This window comes from Phaseolus vulgaris, chromosome 5 (genome assembly GCF_000499845.2).
Source record: "Phaseolus vulgaris cultivar G19833 chromosome 5, P. vulgaris v2.0, whole genome shotgun sequence".
Classification (NCBI taxonomy): domain Eukaryota; kingdom Viridiplantae; phylum Streptophyta; class Magnoliopsida; order Fabales; family Fabaceae; genus Phaseolus; species Phaseolus vulgaris.
In genome coordinates, this window is record NC_023755.2 from 1,571,796 (window position 1) to 1,590,735 (window position 18,940).

Here is an 18,940-nt window from a genome sequence, read left to right on the forward strand (position 1 = left end):
AACATTATTAAAAAAAACAATAACACGTATAAGTTATAGTTATTGTAAATAAATAATACATATAATGGTTAAAATATTGTTATAAATTTTGATAAGACATAGATTTTGGAAGATATAATAATCTTTCTGAATAAACATTTATTTTAAGAAACAATAGATCAATAAATTTAAAATGAAATGAAAATTAAAGTTTAAAACATAAAATTGATTTTTTATAATAAATATAAATTAGAAATTATTAATTATAAACACACCAAAGTCTAATACATGTAAACATAGTATTCACAATGACAAAATGAATATTCAAATTTAAAAAATTATAGATATATTTATATATTTTAACTTATATATGTCATATAGATACTAAACAGTTCTTATTTATTACTCGAGCAAATAACATATTATAATAAATTTATTAGTTTATTTAATAACTCATACATAAAAGTTTCTATTTTTTAAAAGTAAATTTAAGTTGATTTTGATAAAAAAAAGCGACAAATTAATTAAAAATATACATTTATTTTACCATAAACAAATATATATTATTTTTTGTTTATGTAAAAATGACTTAAAAATAAATACTTTTTTTACTATTTTTTTAACAAGAACATATTTTCTCAACAACACAAGTACTTTCCATGTGTCCACACATGAGATATCGCAATCAACTTGTGTGCCTTCAAGGCTTAAACTCAACCACGAAACACCAATCCTCAACACACAAAATTCTCTTCACTTTCACCCACTAAACCATAACTCCAAGATCTCCTTCAAAATCCTAAATTTCTTGGAACCCTTGAGTTGTTTTTGTTTTTCTCTTGAGACCATTTTGGTTTAAACTTCAATTTTGGACCCCAACAATGGCTTGTGCATTTCATGCAACTTTAGCAGCCAACAGCTGTGCCTTTTCTTCCAGGAGATTCTCCTTGAAGCACCCAAAGACCAGTAAGAGAAGGTTTGCTTTGTTCACTGTTAGAGCTGACTCTGATGACTCTGACTGCAATGAGGAAGAATGTGCCCCAGATAAGGAAGTGAGTATTCCAGTTTTCTTAATCAGTTTTGTGTTCTTTTTCCCTTTTGGTGACTGAGGGGAAATATGATACATGAAAAACTTGGGAATGAACAATGAAAAATTAAGTTTTTTTAGTATTATAATTACATTTACATGTTGTATTGGTGCATTGTGGGAGAGGAAGGATTTTACCTGTGCTTATTAGTTTTGGTCAATTTAAGGGTCATGATTGTCAGGAATTCAAGTGATTTGGAAGTTCAATATTGGATACACACGAGTAAGATGAACTATAAGGAAAACACAAATCCATTACCTCAATGTTTTGGATTGAAGATGATGTCTTGTTTCTTATATGGATTTGTTCACTATTCTTTGGTCATCTCTTTGTATCTTCCCTTGAAGAACCAAACAATTGAAGAGGTTAGTATATAATGGAAAAAGGAAGCTTGTTGTGTGTAATCTGAAAAAATCTCTACTGCTAGTGTAATATATTATAATGGTTTTGAGGAGGAATTTTGGTCAATCTAAGGTAGTATTTGTGAAATGTTATCATAATTTGTTGTTGTGACTGGAATGATTCGGAAAAGGATCATTATCATTAGATCTATGCAAGTAAGTTAAGTTGGCTTTAAAGTTTTTCATATGCATATTTCTGTTTTGTGCAATCTGTATTATATAGCTTACAACCTGGATTTTGTGTTCTTACCCCTTTTTGTATGTTACTACATAGTTCCCAATAGTTCGTTCTTTAGTTAGAAGAATTTTGTTTTTGTGCTCAATGCAAATTCTATGAAAAAAATGAGGGTGTGAATTAGGTATTTTATAAAAGCTGTGTCTCAAAAACTACTGTTTCAGGGCAATTAGCAGAATTGAAAGACATTATGTATGCAATAATACTGAGGATAATTTAGAGAATCCACTTTGTGTCATTGTTTGTTAGTGAAATTTGCATCATTTCAGTTTCACCTAATCTTTGGTGTGTTTGCAATCATTATACCATATTATCTTCGGCATGGCTTTCTAATCGAAATGTTCTATATACATTCATGCATTAACAAAAGATGAGTACTACATCATTATCATCCATCTGTGTTTAGCTTCTGCATGCATCAGAGACAAAGGAAGCTAATCAATCCTCTGTTGGTGGTGACTTAGGTTGGAAAGGTCAGTGTGGAATGGTTAGCCGGGGAGAAGACGAAGGTAGTCGGTACTTTCCCACCACGTCGTAAGCCGGGTTGGACTGGATATGTTGAGAAGGACACTGCTGGGCAGACAAACATTTATTCAGTTGAGGTTAGTTTTTATCTTTTTCAAACTCATTAAAGGTATGCAATGGTTTACCATGTTGCCTTGGATTTTTTTATGTGGTATTGTTCTTTGATTTGTTGAAGTTTAATGTTCATTTTGTAAGCATGGAAACAAGTAGCAAACCTTGGTAGCATGATAACTGATAAGGGACTATTATTTGGGCAATCATGCATACATTGTTAGTGTTATATATGAATTCTGAGGCTAGTTGTTGGCATGGGCAGCTTGTGCCAAATTGAAGAATTCATGTTCTTAGAATTTGAGTTCAAGTCAAACTCAGCCTCAAAAACTAACTTATAAAGTGAGAATTGTCTCCAGTTATACATTCTTCTACAGATGATATGGTAGAATACCCTTCATTTATACATACTTCTACAGATTATATGGTAGAATACCCTTCAAGATTCCAAAGTGAGTAGGCCAAGATGTACTTGACCTAGTGAAAGGCTTTCCCAACACTTAAATACTTATAAAGGTAATTATTCTCATTAGTAGTTGTATTATAAACCCAATCCTGCTAATGTGAGTTTATCTAATGGTTTATAAGAATGATTTAGGTTTAGAGTTATTTGAGTGAAGGGGAAGCCTTCGAGTGGACCGACTCGATTTCGGCCAACTTGCTTTGGACTGTTATGTGTTTTACTATCTTGATTTGTATTGTACAAGACATTTTTAACCAGATCATTAGTTCATGTGAGATCTCTAACATATGCTTGCAAAAATTTGCTTGTTTCTGAACTTGAAAACAAAGAGAAAGAGAAATATGATGCCACCATTTGTCTAACACCTTATGATCTTTTCAGCCAGCAGTTTATGTGGCAGAAAGTGCTATAAGTTCAGGAACTGCTGGCTCTTCTTCTGATGGAGCCGAGAACACTGCAGCAATTATTGCAGGCCTTGCCCTGATTTCAGTTGCTGCAGCATCCTCAATACTTCTACAAGTTGGTAAGAATTCTCCTCCTCAGATCCAGCCAACTGAATACACAGGGCCATCACTTACTTACTACATCAACAAGTTCAAGCCACCGGAGATTACTGAAGTGTTCGTGCCTAGCGAGGCAGAACTACCGGCGGCCGAGACCGCCTCGGCCGCCGACCTTTCCCAGGTTCAGGCTGAAGCTCAAATCCAGCCTGAGACATCAGATGTGAACATTGAATCGTAGGTGCATCATATGGTTGCCACTTTTGCTAGAGACACATCAATGAATTTATTTTGTGTCAATAGTATTATGGGCCAGTGTATACATATAACTCTAAAGATCAATGGATGCAAATGTTTTTTTGTTAAACATCCTTCTTGATATGCTAGTGTTTCCAACTGAGTGTGTTTATCCTTTGCTTGGGAAAGTGATGATGATATAGTTTCAGTTTTATATATTCCTCAAAATATGAAAACCAAATTAGAAATTTTTTGTACTAATTTGTTGGTTCCTAAGGTTTTTGGAGGCATTTTTAAGATCCTTATTCATTTGTTCACTCTTAGACATATGTTCATTACATGCTAAAGAACAAAATGCATTGGAAAATATCATATAGCTAAACTTTTTGTCCATTTTTTTATGGATTGGACAAATAGAAGTAAGTAGCTCAACTATTGTCAAAATATACAATATGATTAAAAGAGTGGTTTTACATAAGGTGAAATAAACATTATTATGTTATAAACTAAATTGATATTTTTTTTTTATAATTTTAATTATTATAAATCATGGTTTGGAATAATTAGTAATGCTATTAATTCAAATTTATAGAAAATTAAAAAATAAAGAATTCTTGTCAAATTTATTTTAAGCAATTGCATCTCAAACCATTTCTTCCTTCATATAATATATCTTTTTAAATTCAATCGAGAAAAATACATAATTACATTAATGTAACTATAATCAATTTAAATTTCATAATTTCAACATCGAAATTGACAACAAAAATAATTAAATTTTAAAATTATTTGATAATACAAACACATATATTATTATTTAAATTTATACTAAATTCAAATTAAAGACCTTACATTATTTAAGTTTCCTATAAAAGAAAAATGTGTATACGCAAATATTCATACGTAAGTATTTCTTACAAAAAGTTGTGTTTATATTTAAGTTATATGTACATGAAAATATATTTATAAAGTTATTAGTCTTTAGAAGATATTTGTAAATATATAGTTTGAATATGCATTAATATTTACAATTATTAATATTTATTTTAGAAAATTAAAAATAATTGATAAATACATTAAAAAAATTACAATAATATAAAAAAAATTTATAAGTTGTAAACTCAATGTTTTTATAGGTTACAAATACTCCTTGTATCCTTATTTATAACACTCTTTAACACTCTTTTAACTAATTAACACTTTTTTAGAATTTATTCTTGTCATGTTAAAGTCAAATAAATTCATATAAGATAAATTATTCACGTCTCAAATATGTTAAGAAAATAAACTTTATACTATTAATTTCTAGCAATATATATATATATATATATATAATTTTTTGAAAAGTATAATTCAATACAAAAGTTGATTATAGAATTATGTATTTTGTTATTAGATAGTACGGCATGGCAGGTTTTATGAAAATATATAATTAGAAGAAGAATAACTTATTAATATTTTAATTATAGTGATGACCAAGTAATTTATTCTCAAAATAATTTGTGATTATTTATATGAATCTGTTCGTTAATTTTCTTTTGGGTTTAATGAATTTAGTTGTTAATTTTTTTTTGGGTTAATGAATCTGGTCGTTAATTTTTTAGCAGTTTATTCTTGCACCACTATATTTTCTTCCTGCACCCCACAACTTTTTAAATCTCAAAACTAACCTTCAACTTTTATTTAAAACTGAGATCTGGGAGTGTACTACGGATTCATCAATCCAAAAGTAAATCATGTTACTTTCTAGATGAGGAGGTGTTTCGAAAATAAAGTTTTAAAAAATTGTTGATTTTTGGATTTCTGAATCCGAAAGTCTAATTTCTATTACGGATTGATAGATCTGGAATGATTTTTTTTAATTATGGATTTCTGAATCCGGAATGCATATTTTGAATTATGGTTTGGCGGATCCAAAATGGTTTTTAGTTATGGATGCTCTGCATTTTTTTAGTTTGGATTAACACTGACATTCATGTACTACCGGAAGCATCAATTCAAGAGGTTACCGGATGCGTCAATCCGAAATTTTACCAGAAATGTCAATCTGAAAATTTATCGGATTTTGTAATCTGGAATGAAAAAAAAAATGTACAATTTTTATATAATTTTTATATAGGGACGATTTTATCTTTATACAATATTATGGAGGTGGAGGAAGAAAAATGTAGAGGTGCAAGAAGAAACTGCTTATTTTTTTTGGATTTAACGAATCTGATTTTGTCCGACTCCACTATGTACGAATTTATGGGTATAATTATAATTTAAAAATATTTGAAAATTATAATTATTTATTATAAATAATAAATTAACAAAATAAGATATTAAAACCAGTAACAAAATTTGTATATAAAAAAATAGTTATTTTATTAACCGTTATAAATTATAGATAAAATAAAGTTTGATTATAAAAAATTATTTCTTGCATGCCTCTCTCTTGGAACCCTTCCCCAAATCTTGAGCGCTGCATCTCGTCGGACCTCCGTGGACTCCGCCGTGATCTCAGTATCTGATTGATTCATAGGTTTGGTTTTTTTCTTCTTATCTTTCGTTTCGCGCAACTCTCTCTTTCGATATAATGTGTCACAGAAATATACTGCACTCTGAAAATCACCACTCATTTGCGTACTTTTGAATGGAGAAGTATATTTATGAATTTTGATATGTAATTATGAATCTGGATGAACAAATGAAAATTCTTACTTTAAAAGTGAAGATATTTTTAAATTGTCCCAATTTTAGTTAGCCCTTAAACAATTGGGTAACTTGGATTACTTATTAAGAATTTGAATTAAATATCTCTGTACTGGTTTCGTCCTCTTATCTCAAGGGAAATAAATTTTGTGATCAACTACGGAAAATGGACTTTCCCTCTCTCAGTACATTGGAAAATGGTTTGGAAGATTCTTGGATACTTCCAATGTATGATCCCAAAAAAACATAGATATTCACCCACTATGTGATGCGGATTAGCCTTAGATCCAGATGGGAAAAGATCAACATTCAGTACCTGCATATTTTACCTTGATTGGAAATCAAACAAACAACACAAGGCTTTTTATTTTTTAATTTTTACTTAGTGCATGTCTTACTTCAATGGGGTTATTCTGACCTGTTCTACATAATTCAAATTTTAGTTTTTACCATCACTTGATGTGCTAATAGAATCATGCACAGTTTATTTCTTCAGAAAGCTAACATAGGGATTTTAAGCATGGAAATTTTAGGATTTTGGCTCCTTTAAATTTAAAGTCAGTTTTATTCAAAACTCTTGGTCTGGTTTTGTATTTGATCTGTTTCTAACATTACGTAATGTTATTACTGCTTTTTGGGTAATTTAACTGCTAGCTTAGAGTTCTTTATTTCTTCTTTTGATGTTGTGATCTGTCTTGGTATGAAACTTTTTCTCTTCTATTGTCTATATTTGGTGTTTTCTGCAAGAGGCTGTTTGAAAATTGTGATGATGTTCTTTGTTTCTTGCTTTATCTTTTATCATTGTTCATTGCTTTTTTGCAAATAATTTTGAAACCAATCTGCACTAAGCATATTTTCTTTAATTAAAATTTAGAAATGTGCTAATATTTTCCAAACAGTGATGTGGTTTTCAGTTTCCCTTTGCATCAAATTCCTGTGAAATATTCATTTTTGCAAGCCAAACTCGTTCCTGTCAATAACTGCCTCCTCTTAAAGATTAAATTTTTAGGTGAAGTTCAAGAATGATTTGTACCTAACTTGCCAATAGGGCCAAAGAGTTTAAATGGCCAACCAAAATCGTGAGGACATGTGATGTGGTACAAAGCAATTATGGACCTAAGATTTGAAAGTATAAATTAGAAAGGGTAGGAAGATTAATGCTGGCGACGAGGAGGGCAAACAGTCACAGTTAGTTAGCTAGGGTGCAAAAAAGGGATATGTGTGTAAGACTTCTATGGAGGTAAGGGATTGGTTATTTTCCTGTGGCTGTAAACTGGGGCAGGGGTGGTATCAAGGATCCAACTTTTGACCACTTGGTTGTAGTGTTTGCTTCAAATTCAATAAGTCGTTGATAAAAGCTTTATTTCATGAGTTTGTGTTTGGTTTTATCTGGTTGTTCTCTTTTCCTGCAGCAATGACTTGCAGTCATTCTAAATGGCTTAGAGATTACATTCTCTCTTAAGTTTTCTAGAGTATTATGCATAGAATTTCAAATTGTGTACCATTGCCTATTAGTTCTCAATAAATTTAAGGCCCCTCACTAGAATGAGTCAAATCTAATCTATTATTGCATTTTAATATTTTGGTTGATGATGATGATAACACAGTGTATGTGTGTGATAATAATGATTTACTAAATTTTCTGGTGATGATTGTGTTAGTGTGTAAATTGTTTCAGCTTATCATCTTGGAGAGCATGGACACTCAGAAAAGCCAACCAGAAAAGGGGTCTTCTTCCGCCGCAACTGCTCCGGTTGTATCATGTCGAAAGAAAAAGAATGAAGAAGCTGCTTTCTTGGAAGATTTGAAGGAACACATTGACGAGTTTATAAGTGCTTCTGTGGATGACCACAAAAGTTGCTTTAAGAAAACAATTCACAAGGTTGGTACCTGAAATTTATTGAGAAAAATCATTTCCCTCACCTTTCTCATTTGCTGATAAAGAGTGGTTTTGTATCAATTTCAGATGTTTGGTTTGTCAAAGGCTGTTACAGAAGGGCAGTCCAATGCTTCCAAAGAAGTAGAAAGTTCTCTAGCTCTTCGGACAACTCTACAAGACTAGATTTCTTGTTTATGAACCACTATATTTTAACTTATGATACAACCCCTATACTTAGTTGTATTAGGATTTCAAAACTGTTTGAAACAAGATTTGGTATTCGTAGTACATTTTTTCTAACACATATTGTTGATTACTTGTAAAATTTGTTCATAATTACTTGTTAAATAAAAAGTGAAAGCAACGAAAAAATTGTGATTTCTAATAATAAACTCGAACGAATAGGAAGGTGATGTTAGTTTTTTTCACTGTTGAATTGTGTAGCTGAGTTGGAAATATTTTGCACCAAAACTTGAAGACATTTATTTTCAAGTTAAGGTAAATGTCTTGTTTGCCATTGCACCAAATCTTGAGTACAATGTTTATGTAAGCAAATGACGATGCTCTGAAGAACACACATGCTTATGGTATGGTGTTTCTTTCCCAACCTAATAATTTATTGAGTATCACCCCCTTATTTAATTAATTTGGAATGGTATTTTACTTTCTAAAATGAATGGGAAGTGACAAAAGATAATAGGCCTTTACGTTTTGCAACTTCATAATTTAAAAAGTAATCCCATAATCCAATTTTGTCCCTTTCTAATTTGTATTCCTAAATATACAATTTGGAATGCAAAAAGTGTAGCTTTTTTATTATACATTCCAAAATACAAAAAGATGTATTTTGGATTGTGTATTATGGATTCTAAATGATTAATTTTTTTGGTACAATATAATTGTTAAATTTAAAATAAAAAACTTAAGTATATTAGAAAATTTGTCTCTCTTGTACAACATGTGAGCGTCTAGTGTAAACGACGACTCTGTTCACAATTGATCATATTTTGGAGAATGTCAACATCCCTCTTAAATATATCATGCATTCATTGAAATTACATTAGACATTTAAAATATTAAAACAAAAGATCATGGTAAAATAATAATAGACCAAGAACAATATAAATAATTCACCGAACAAACATGCTCCTATTATGATGTTGATCGTATTTGGCCATCATCCAAACTATATGGATGACGTGACAATACATACAATTGATCTTCGTCCGCTTAAGTAAACATGTAAGGATGTGATACTGTTATGAACTAGTACATGTATCTGACTGCATATGTTGAGATAGTTGACAAAATGCAACTATTAATTTCCAATAACAACAACTACACCTCCTTCAAATGATTAGGGAGACAGATCAACCATTTACTTGTATCCTCAAAACATGAATATTGCCTAGAACAGCCGATTAGGACAATGATCTTTTCACAAATCCTATAGGGGGTGCAGAATGGAGAGCCCAAAATAATGATGAGGTGCTAAAAGTTGAGGCCCTTATGGTAAACTTCATTGGGACAAAAGGCCCAAAATTCTGTGGAATGAGTCTGGGCTTAGAGAATATATATATATATATATATATATATATATATATATATATTATTAGTAGGTAAATTACATGTTGGTTCTGTTAAGTAATGTAGCATCTTAGTTTACTTGTGGATAATTATCCAATGATAAATAATATGATAAAGAGAGTGCAATGTTAATATTTTTGGGTAACTATTCTTACTACAAACTGAACAAAGGTTGAATCAAATTAATGTTTTTTGCAGTAGCAATTTCACTGAAGTTTAGACAGAAGATCCAAGAGATTATTTTTTTACCCCAATTGGATCTATTTTTTGTGTTCAAATTCATGACCACTTGTCATTAAATGTTGACTACGATTTCATCAAGAACACCAACAGGGCACGTGTCTGAACATGGTTTGTTCATGAAACCCACCTTCTGAAATTTCAATGGACTTGGACCTTTTACTCATTTGATTTATAAAATTCAACTTACATCATTTTCAAAATATTCTTCACTATTTGTTACAGATCACATATTTTCTAATTGTTCTTAATATCATTAATATTTTACTATATATATATATATATATTCTGAATTAACAATACCTATTTATAAAATGTTCCTTAATAACTCTTTAGTATTTATGTTTTGATTTATTACATAATAAACATTATTCATGTGAAGTTCTGAAATACCTCTTTCTAACACATTTAAAATATTATTACTGATTTAGAAGAAAAGCAAATGAAAAAAAAAACTATGCATTTGCATTAGTTTAGCTTAAATTTTTTGAAAACATTAAAAGAAAATGAGTTGCAGAATAATAACTTTTGCAGGGAATAGGTAGAAAAAATATCCCCTTCTGCTTTGTTTCTCATGGTCCATTCATTCTGTCCTTACCTATTTTGTTCTGTAGCTACCAGTTGTTTGAATTGTGTTAGCAACACTTTTATTTTAATGTTTATCATTAATTATTCTTTTTATAGAAATTATAAGTTTTTATTTTGAGATTTTTTAATATTAAAATAGACCCGTATAAAAAAACGCATAACTTTTACCACTACAACTAAAAGTTGTCTAGGTAGTTAAGAGAGAAAAGTGTATTTAAACTGTTATTGACCTCAACTCTTAAGCGATGTGAGATTATATTGACGGTACCGGAACAATTCCAATCGAGATCTAAGGAGAATGATTTTCCCTAGTTGAAGGGCTAAGAAACATTTTCGTTTCCACATACAGTGTTAATGTTTCGACCTCAAGCCAAAAAACAACATTATTACGATCAATCACTGCATTCAAAGTATTGTCCGTTTTAGAGGTTGGTATTAGGTCACAATTTTGTTTTTAAAAGATGACTCGAAAAATTGAGAAAAAAAAAGTTTATAAATTATTTTTAATATCGACTTCTAAACTATGCAAGAATAAACTAATATACTAGATAATAAAATTAATATCTTTAAGATAACCATGTCTTTTTTAATATATCAGCTAGAATAAACTAATATACTAGATAATAAAATTAATATCTTTCAGATAACCATGTCTTTTTTAATATATCAGCTTTAAAATAATTTTGGCAATGTTTTATCATCAATATTTAAAAAAAAAACTAAATTAATATCATAAAACAGTGGAATGAAATTAAAAAATTATTGTAATAGTAAAAGAAAAAGTTATGAAAGCAATTATTTAAAGAATGTTATAGAAAGTAGGTTAACATTTTTTGTAGGTATACTTATTGTTTCCATTAATGTGTGGAGAAAAGAAAAAGTACTTAGCTTAAAAGCGTAAGGGCAGTGATAATAAATGGTACGGAACGATGTCGCATAGCCGCCACAAGAGACAACAGAAGATAGGGATTGATAATGCGTTTTCAAGACAAACAAAAACAATAAATATTTCTTCATCAATTTCTGAAAAGACAATCCATTATCGATTCAATTTTAATTTCAACATAAATATATAATAAGGTATTATTATCTTCAAAAACCTACCATTCTTCTTGTTTTACAATATCATTTTTACAATTTTTTAACAATGTATTAATTTTTATTTTTTAAATATTTTAATTAATTAACATCTTTTATTATAATTTTTTTTTATCCCAATCTTTATTTATAAGATTATTTTGAAATAATATACATATATATTAAATTGGTTTAAAATAATAAATTTGTCAGTATATTATTGTTCCGAAGTTATATTTATTGTAACTATTAAGAAAAAAAAATTTCTTACACAACTATTGTTTAGTATACATATTTTGTTACTAATTTTATCCTCATTCATACAATTTATTTATTGATTTTATTATTTATGAAAACCACCTACAATAAATAGTAATTATCATTGTGTATTGTGTGAATATAGTATTATAAAAAAATGTGTATTTATAATTCTTTTTCTAATAGTTATATTTCATTTTAACAATTGTTATGATATCTAAAACTTTAAGTATATTTTTATTATCATAAAAAATAGTATATTTTTCAAAAAACTTTAAAAAATTATTATTTCGTTAAATATTATTTTAAACATCCGTTACTATTTATCCTTTAGATTAAATAGGTAAATTTTATGGATTTTTTTTTCATCTAATTTTATTAGAATATGATTATACATACATGAATAACAAATAAACACATTAATCTTATTTTTTTAAAAATATAAGTAAGTATAAATTTCACTTTACAGTTAATTTCATATCAAATTATAAGAGAGAATTATGATAAGAAAATCCATAGAAGTATATGAATGTTATTAGATCCAATCCAACGTTTTGTGCAAGAATTCATGTGTCACACACTTGAGTAAATGACAAAGATATTGGTGAAATTGAAGTTTTATTAATGATGGGAAGTAAAACAGAGTGGTTGATTCTTGAAGCCAGCTTCAACGACAATACAACATGGAATCATGGGACACGACACGATTCTTATGTCCAATTCTACTACGTCACTGGCATTACTTATTGCGTAACACTAGCATTCTAGAAAAATTGCTAGATGCTGAAAATCAGAATATTCTTTGTTCTTCATGCCAACTGCTCACTGGAGCTTCATGTTTCTCAGCCTGCAAGTTAAGAACAAGACACCATCAAGAAACCAAGTTCATGATAAGATAACCGAATAGAAAGGTATTTTCAGGGTTGTTACTTGATAAATTAGTTCATATGATTAACTACTGCTGTAACAACTTGTGCTGTGAGATCCAAATATCATTCTTTCTAGAAGTTTATGGATGTTTTGCATAGTACATGCACATACTTAGTGATCATTTGGAAAAACTCATGCAGAGCTTATTTACACCAGTATGCTTTAGGGGTCAAACATATGAATAACTTTTAATTATAAATAGATTTTAAGTCTAATTCAATCTTATAAAACTGACTATTAAAATGATGTTTTAAGTCTAATTCAATCTTATAAAACTAACTAATAAGATGAGGTTTGCACTCACTTGTACTCTAGTGGTACTCTAGTTGAGTTGATGTGAATCTCTAACTATTCTCTATGTTTTTTATTTACACTTAGTTGATGTGTTTATGATTAAGGTGTTTTACTCAAAAGCATTGCAAGAGAAAGGTATTTTTGTTATAATCTTTGGTGTAAACAGTTGTAGGTGGGAAAAATGAAAAAAGAAGTTTTGTAAAAGTTATTCAGTATAAATTGATTTTACCTACTGATAGAAGACAAAGAATGCAGTACCTTTTCTCCTCTTCAGACCCTCCACTTTGCTTGTAATTTGGGAAAGGCACTTGTCCTGATTCAATGTGCCTAACATCCCTGAGGAGGAGTTCATAGTGCCTCTTCACTTCCTCTGGAGTCTTCCCTCCACCAACAGCCTTAGCAACATTGTACCAACGGTCAGGAGTGTCCTTGTCATAAACAGCTAGAGCCCTTTCAAAGGCTTTGTTGTCCTTGGCACTCCATGAGCCAGTGGAAGACATTGAGCTTGATGCCATTTGTACAAGGCAATAGAAATGGTCTAACTCAAAGGGTGTTAAGAAAAAGTATAAAAGATTGAGTCAATAGAATAAGACACCAAGGAATTGGAAGTTGAACTGATATTGAAGAGAGGAAACAATGTGTGCTCCTTTTATAACCAGAGGTGGAGAGTTTAAAGTAGGGTAGAAGCCAGTTGGAATGCAAATCTTGCCAAAATGAAGTAGAATTTGAATGATTTGTCTCCTCAGGAACCACAGAATAGAGCAGACCAAGAAGTTGAGCAGCATTATGGGAGAATCAGTATCTTCAAACAGTAAAAATGAGTGAGTTTGCTTTAACCTCTCTTTGGCTTCCTCCATTTACTTTTTTCTTGATACACACATACACACACACAAATCACATCAAGTTAAAATTGTACTTTGTTATGTCTCAGGGTGGTGAAACTCCACACATCAATAGTAGAAACAGTTGAGTTGAGACACTTCTCAAGTTGATGATCTGAATGTGTTTAGCACCTTAGAGATATCACGTGGTTGAGCAAATGGACACGACCAACTAACTTCTTAGTATGAAACAGTGAATTTTCAGTTGTGGTTCAGATACTAAAAACGTATGTGAGAGACCCCTCAACTAGGTCAGCTAATGGCTACCTTTATTTTATTCTCTTTCTTGCATGGTTTTAAGTGGGTCCAATCTGCAGCAGGTACCAGAGCTTTCACGAATGCATCACACACCACAATATCTTGTTCAGAATAGTACACTTGCAAAGAAAAATCCCCTCTTTGGTTTTCCATCAATTCAGGTGATCTTAATTGTGAATGTAGTTTGTCCTGAACAACATTCCAACACTCTAGCTGGCCAGTTGCACCCGTACAATGATTATTGTTTGTTCTAAATCAGAAGAATAGGTTATATAGATTACCTAATACACTTTTTTCAGCTGTGGAGCCCCCCTCACCCCCTCACTACTAGGTTTCTCATCAAGTTTTTTTGGCTAACTTTTTTCACAAACACTTGCTGAAGAAAAAATTTGACAGATAAAATGAATTCAACTTCTTTTATAACTCTAAATGAATGCATAAGTTGAGTTTAACTTGCAAGAAAGGTAAACTCTAAATTTGTTTTGTATTTGTATTTTCTTCTCTTATTTTGTGTTTGATGATCTTTACTTGGAGGGCCCAGAAGTGTCTTGTATACTGAGGCCAATGTGTCCTCTCATCCATCAGTGACAGTAACAACATTAGTTGCTGTTTAGATTAAACAATGTCTTATCAGTTTGTGAGAGACATAACCTTGAAGAATAGCCATTATTAATGTGGGAAACACATTGGAATATCAATTTACACAGTGTTTTTAGTATCGTTAGAGTTCTCACATCGACTAGATATTAAAGTATTTCATAGTACATAAGTGAGTGCAAATTTCACTGGTTTTATAAGATTGAGTTAGACTTAAAGATATTTTTTAGATCTTTTGTATGTAACCTACCTAAATTGAGGTTGTTTTAATGAAAAAAAACCAGTTTCATATGTGAATTAATGATGACAATTATTAATTATTCTAGTGTCCTGATTAGTTTAAGAGAATAGACCAAATAACTACAAATGAGGAGTTCGAGCCTTTGGCAACAGTACACACGTGGGTTGAGGGCTGAGCCTAGATAGCTCCACAAATTCCACAACAATTAAAGTAAATTTTAGTCATATATGTCTGTTTGTTCATGAGCAAGTGAAAGAGACTTTCACTAACACTTTTTTCCAAAAACAGTAATGAATGATTAGGCCATAACTTTTGTTCTTCAAAAGGCTTATTTATTGGTATACTTCGATGCAGGACACAATAAACTTTTTCAGGTCTTTTTGGACCACTTAGTTATTACAAATGACCCTTCTTCTGAGTGTTAGTGAGTCAGAGAAAAGAACCTAAAGAGAGGCTTTAAATTTTGGCATTAGAGATGCAGAAAACAGAATATAGTGTTAGCCTCATCTTGCAAGATCTTTCATATCTTAGTTAAGTTGCAAACAAGCCTCAAGCATTTAATGTTTATTTTAGAGTTACAAACTAGATTTTGCTAGTTTTTGCAAATAGCCTTATGGCAAATTACTTTTACTTCATCTGAGCAACAATATATTGCTGATCTACAATTTCATGTCTTTCATTTTCTTTTTTCTAATGCTCTATTTTCAATTTTCATTTTGACAGTCCAACTACTGATGCTGTCATGTACAAAATATAATTTTGCTTTTAATGTATCTAGACTAAAATATGATAACACTGTCTTTTAAACATGTGATCAGAACTTCAATCTCAGATCCTTATATATGAAAAGATCCTTTGTTAAGAACATCAATACTCTGAAAGCTTAGTTATTGATCTGGTTGACCAATACCTTATTATGCTAACCAAAAGTCTAAACTATGACTTTAGAACATTTAAGATCATTATCTGTTGTGTGCCATTCATGCAATGGGGGCAGAGCTGCAAGTATGAACATGTTTCTCACTAGTTATGTGTATCAAATATAAATGTAAAATTATGATTAAATTGTAGGGAATGGCTAAATATCTGAATCCATTTTGGAATACGGATAAAGCATACAACAGCATATTTCTGTATCAGTGCAGTGATGCTGGCAACTTGTTTCAGATTTTGATTGCCACCACCCCTTATGGAACTATTGTTTTTTCTAATATCTAGCAATTAGGCTTCAGTATAGTATATTCTTATGAACCAGCCCAAACCAATGCTTCATGATATTTTGCAATTCCAAAGTACTAAAATTGTAGGGCTGTATCAAACATGTTCACAAAATAGATGTGATGAAAAAGTTAATTTGGTAGTGAGAGTGAAAATTTTCCATTTTAAATAATGTGTACATTCAAGTTGATGCCATGTTGGATCAGTCTCATTGTTTAGGTGCAGAAACTCTATGGCATACCAAATTTATATGGTAGAAATCACTTCTGAAATTTCAAGAGCCAATAATGCATGTTTGAATCTAAGCACTATAGTTCAAAGAAATAAGACACTTACACTACTTTGTAGTATTACTTATTCAATATAAGTCCCTGTAACTTCAACCACAAAACTTTGCTGGGCGATGGTACAATTGAATAGCCTTTTTCATAAATAATTGAAAGGGGAATGGGAAAAGAATCTTTATAAATTAAAATCAGTTTATATAAATAAAATCAACATTTTAGAAAGCCAGATGAATTTAATTTCTTCAAAAAGTCTATATACATATACGTTAATCTTAATTTATTAGACAAGTTTTTTTTGAAAAAAAAAGTGATTTTTTTGGAAAAAAGTGATCTTTTTTTTACTTTATACACTCCATGCATTTTGGTACAAAAGGATTTTATCTCCAGCTTTAAAATGCAGCATCTTTGCTCAAAGGGTTCATCATGGTTTTAAATGTTAAAAAGGATTAAATAGATATGTTGATAAAATTCAAAATTGGTCAATATCAAAAGTATACTTGGATAAACCTCTTTCAAATAGGAAGAAAACAACTTTTTTAAGTAAAGATTGGTTCATATACAAATTAATTTGTACAAACTCTTTCACATAATTTCTCTAAATTTGTACTCATAAGATAATTTTAGTTCATGAAAAAACTCTTCCAAACATACTGATAGAAATCTTGGTGGAATTTATATAAAAATTGAAAAATGAAGCATTTACATCTACCCACAGAGAAGAAATATAAAGAAGTGTGCTGAATAGTAAAGGCACAAAGACCTTGTTTGTGTCCACACAGCATATATAGCCTTAGGAACCAAATATCTTGTTGTGTCATTATAATGGAAGATACCACCAAGTGTTGAAGAATGTAGAGATAGATAAATTTGTTGCAGCATGGAAGTTCCAAAGATTTTGAAGTGAATGCAGAGAATGTATTTAGACTATACACACTTAGCTGTGAAGTTGCATCAGTCATGGTCACTGGATCCTGGCCACAGAATGAATGGTAATGGGGGTAGCCATGATCATTGGTTGAAGATTATACTGGATTCAAGGAATCTTTCTGATGAAAAAATAGATGGTCTATGATGTGCCTCATCATCACCAAAATCTACACTGCAATCTTTATCTCACTTGGTATATCTCATTGTACAAAGTTATGAACATATTATATATGGAAGACTCCATCATATCTGGAAGATTCCTTTTAGAGTGGTCCTTCCCTTACCAATTCAGAACTTGGAATCATATTTCTTCAAGAGTCATCATCCTCCATGATTTCTCCAATTCATATTTTCTCCATCACTTTTCTTTATCAGATAATTTAGATCATCACCATATTTAGTAGAATGAAATATTCTTTGTTAACTCTACCTACCCACTTCAGAGATACTTAAACTTGAAGTGCATTATTATGATTATTATGGATACTCGAGTTAAATTCAATGGTTCAGTATTCAATTAGCTCGTTGGTTGAGTAAGTTAGAATCAATCCAAATTTGGTATTCAAGTATTTATCAGTTAAATAATACAAAGAAGGCAACAAAATGACCTTTTACTATTGATTATTCTCAATTAGGGAGGCTTAAAAGCCTTAACACACCATTACAGATAAAAAAGGGAGTAAGACATTTAATCTTTTGGTTTAATAGTTTTTTGGTTAGACTTTTTAGGGTTAGGGTTTGTCTCACTATTATTTTGAATGTTCTTTAATTTGATTATTTTTTTTAAGAAATAAGTCAATATATTCTCTTATGTTAAATTGATGGTAATGACATTACCATAATGACACTACCATAATGTCATGTGTTATGAATAATGAATAAAATGTCAGTTCAAATTGACTTGTTGACAGATCATTAAGGGCAGTGATCATTCATGTCTTTGGAATTCAATCTTTTTTGTGTTTCTGGCCAACCTTTACTATAATCTTAAGGACTTATGACTAACAACATGGATATCAACATCAACGTTACACCAGAGAATTCAAACAGTGTTGTTGTAGCGCATATTATTTTGCGAAATTGTTTCTGGATGTTTAGAAAATTGAAGTTTTCACTGGTCAAAACTTCTAACACTGACAAGAACTCGTGTATACTCTATTAGACGTGTATGAAGTTGCTTTTGGTCTTACAACTTCCAAACCAAACTCTGGTAGACCTGCAAAACACATTGAAGACTGAACCCATGCGAATAAGGTGTGTTGAAGATAGTCTTTGATGTCTCCAAATCCATGGAGATTGGTTGAAGACTTTGTTGTTGCTTGTGTGTGTGAGTTTTGAGTAGTTTGAATTTGTAATGCACTCATAGATTTGATTCAAAGCTATTTGTTTTTAATCCTTTTTGAGAAAAATGTGTTTTCAAAGAGAAGTGGAAAATCAATTTGTTGAATTGTTAACCAGTTGTTTTACACTTAGAGGTTTTTGAGAAGGATTTGAAACTGTTTGAC

The 18,940-nt window shown here is 30.5% G+C and overlaps 3 protein-coding genes and 1 long non-coding RNA gene across 4 annotated transcripts; 3 read left to right on the forward strand and 1 right to left on the reverse strand.

Annotated features, from left to right (window-relative positions):
* The first annotated feature begins 627 nt into the window (after positions 1 to 627).
* Positions 628 to 3,609, forward strand: LOC137834722 (protein MAINTENANCE OF PSII UNDER HIGH LIGHT 1). Its single transcript, XM_068642882.1, has 3 exons — positions 628 to 1,031; positions 2,168 to 2,305; positions 3,124 to 3,609. The coding sequence occupies exons 1-3, from the start codon at positions 861 to 863 to the stop codon at positions 3,481 to 3,483; spliced, it is 669 nt and encodes a 222-aa protein (XP_068498983.1). The 5' UTR covers positions 628 to 860; the 3' UTR covers positions 3,484 to 3,609.
* Positions 3,610 to 5,864: 2,255 nt separating this feature from the next.
* Positions 5,865 to 8,356, forward strand: LOC137834721 (uncharacterized). Its single transcript, XM_068642881.1, has 3 exons — positions 5,865 to 6,003; positions 7,852 to 8,055; positions 8,140 to 8,356. The coding sequence occupies exons 2-3, from the start codon at positions 7,870 to 7,872 to the stop codon at positions 8,233 to 8,235; spliced, it is 282 nt and encodes a 93-aa protein (XP_068498982.1). The 5' UTR covers positions 5,865 to 6,003; positions 7,852 to 7,869; the 3' UTR covers positions 8,236 to 8,356.
* Positions 8,357 to 12,403: 4,047 nt separating this feature from the next.
* Positions 12,404 to 13,662, reverse strand: LOC137834723 (protein RADIALIS-like 1). Its single transcript, XM_068642883.1, has 2 exons — positions 13,285 to 13,662; positions 12,404 to 12,649 (listed from the first exon to the last, which is right to left on the reverse strand). The coding sequence occupies exons 1-2, from the start codon at positions 13,539 to 13,541 to the stop codon at positions 12,625 to 12,627; spliced, it is 282 nt and encodes a 93-aa protein (XP_068498984.1). The 5' UTR covers positions 13,542 to 13,662; the 3' UTR covers positions 12,404 to 12,624.
* LOC137834725 (uncharacterized) lies at positions 12,588 to 14,628 on the forward strand. Its single transcript, XR_011084946.1, has 3 exons — positions 12,588 to 12,713; positions 13,773 to 13,847; positions 13,958 to 14,628. It is a non-coding gene; the product is annotated as an uncharacterized lncRNA (long non-coding RNA).
* The last annotated feature ends 4,312 nt before the right edge of the window (positions 14,629 to 18,940 follow it).

What these genes read in the sequence shown, in the direction of transcription:
- LOC137834721 (XM_068642881.1), top strand. Translation starts at nt 7,870, where the DNA reads ATGGACACTCAGAAAAGCCAACCAGAAAAGGGGTCTTCTTCCGCCGCA. An exon ending in TTAAGAAAACAATTCACAAG is followed by an intron (nt 8,056 to 8,139) that starts GTTGGTACCTGA and finishes TATCAATTTCAG; the next exon opens with ATGTTTGGTTTGTCAAAGGC.
- LOC137834723 (XM_068642883.1), bottom strand. Translation starts at nt 13,541, where the DNA reads ATGGCATCAAGCTCAATGTCTTCCACTGGCTCATGGAGTGCCAAGGAC. An exon ending in GGGTCTGAAGAGGAGAAAAG is followed by an intron (nt 12,650 to 13,284) that starts GTACTGCATTCT and finishes CTTAACTTGCAG; the next exon opens with GCTGAGAAACATGAAGCTCC.
- LOC137834722 (XM_068642882.1), top strand. Translation starts at nt 861, where the DNA reads ATGGCTTGTGCATTTCATGCAACTTTAGCAGCCAACAGCTGTGCCTTT. An exon ending in AATGTGCCCCAGATAAGGAA is followed by an intron (nt 1,032 to 2,167) that starts GTGAGTATTCCA and finishes GTGGTGACTTAG; the next exon opens with GTTGGAAAGGTCAGTGTGGA. An exon ending in CAAACATTTATTCAGTTGAG is followed by an intron (nt 2,306 to 3,123) that starts GTTAGTTTTTAT and finishes TGATCTTTTCAG; the next exon opens with CCAGCAGTTTATGTGGCAGA.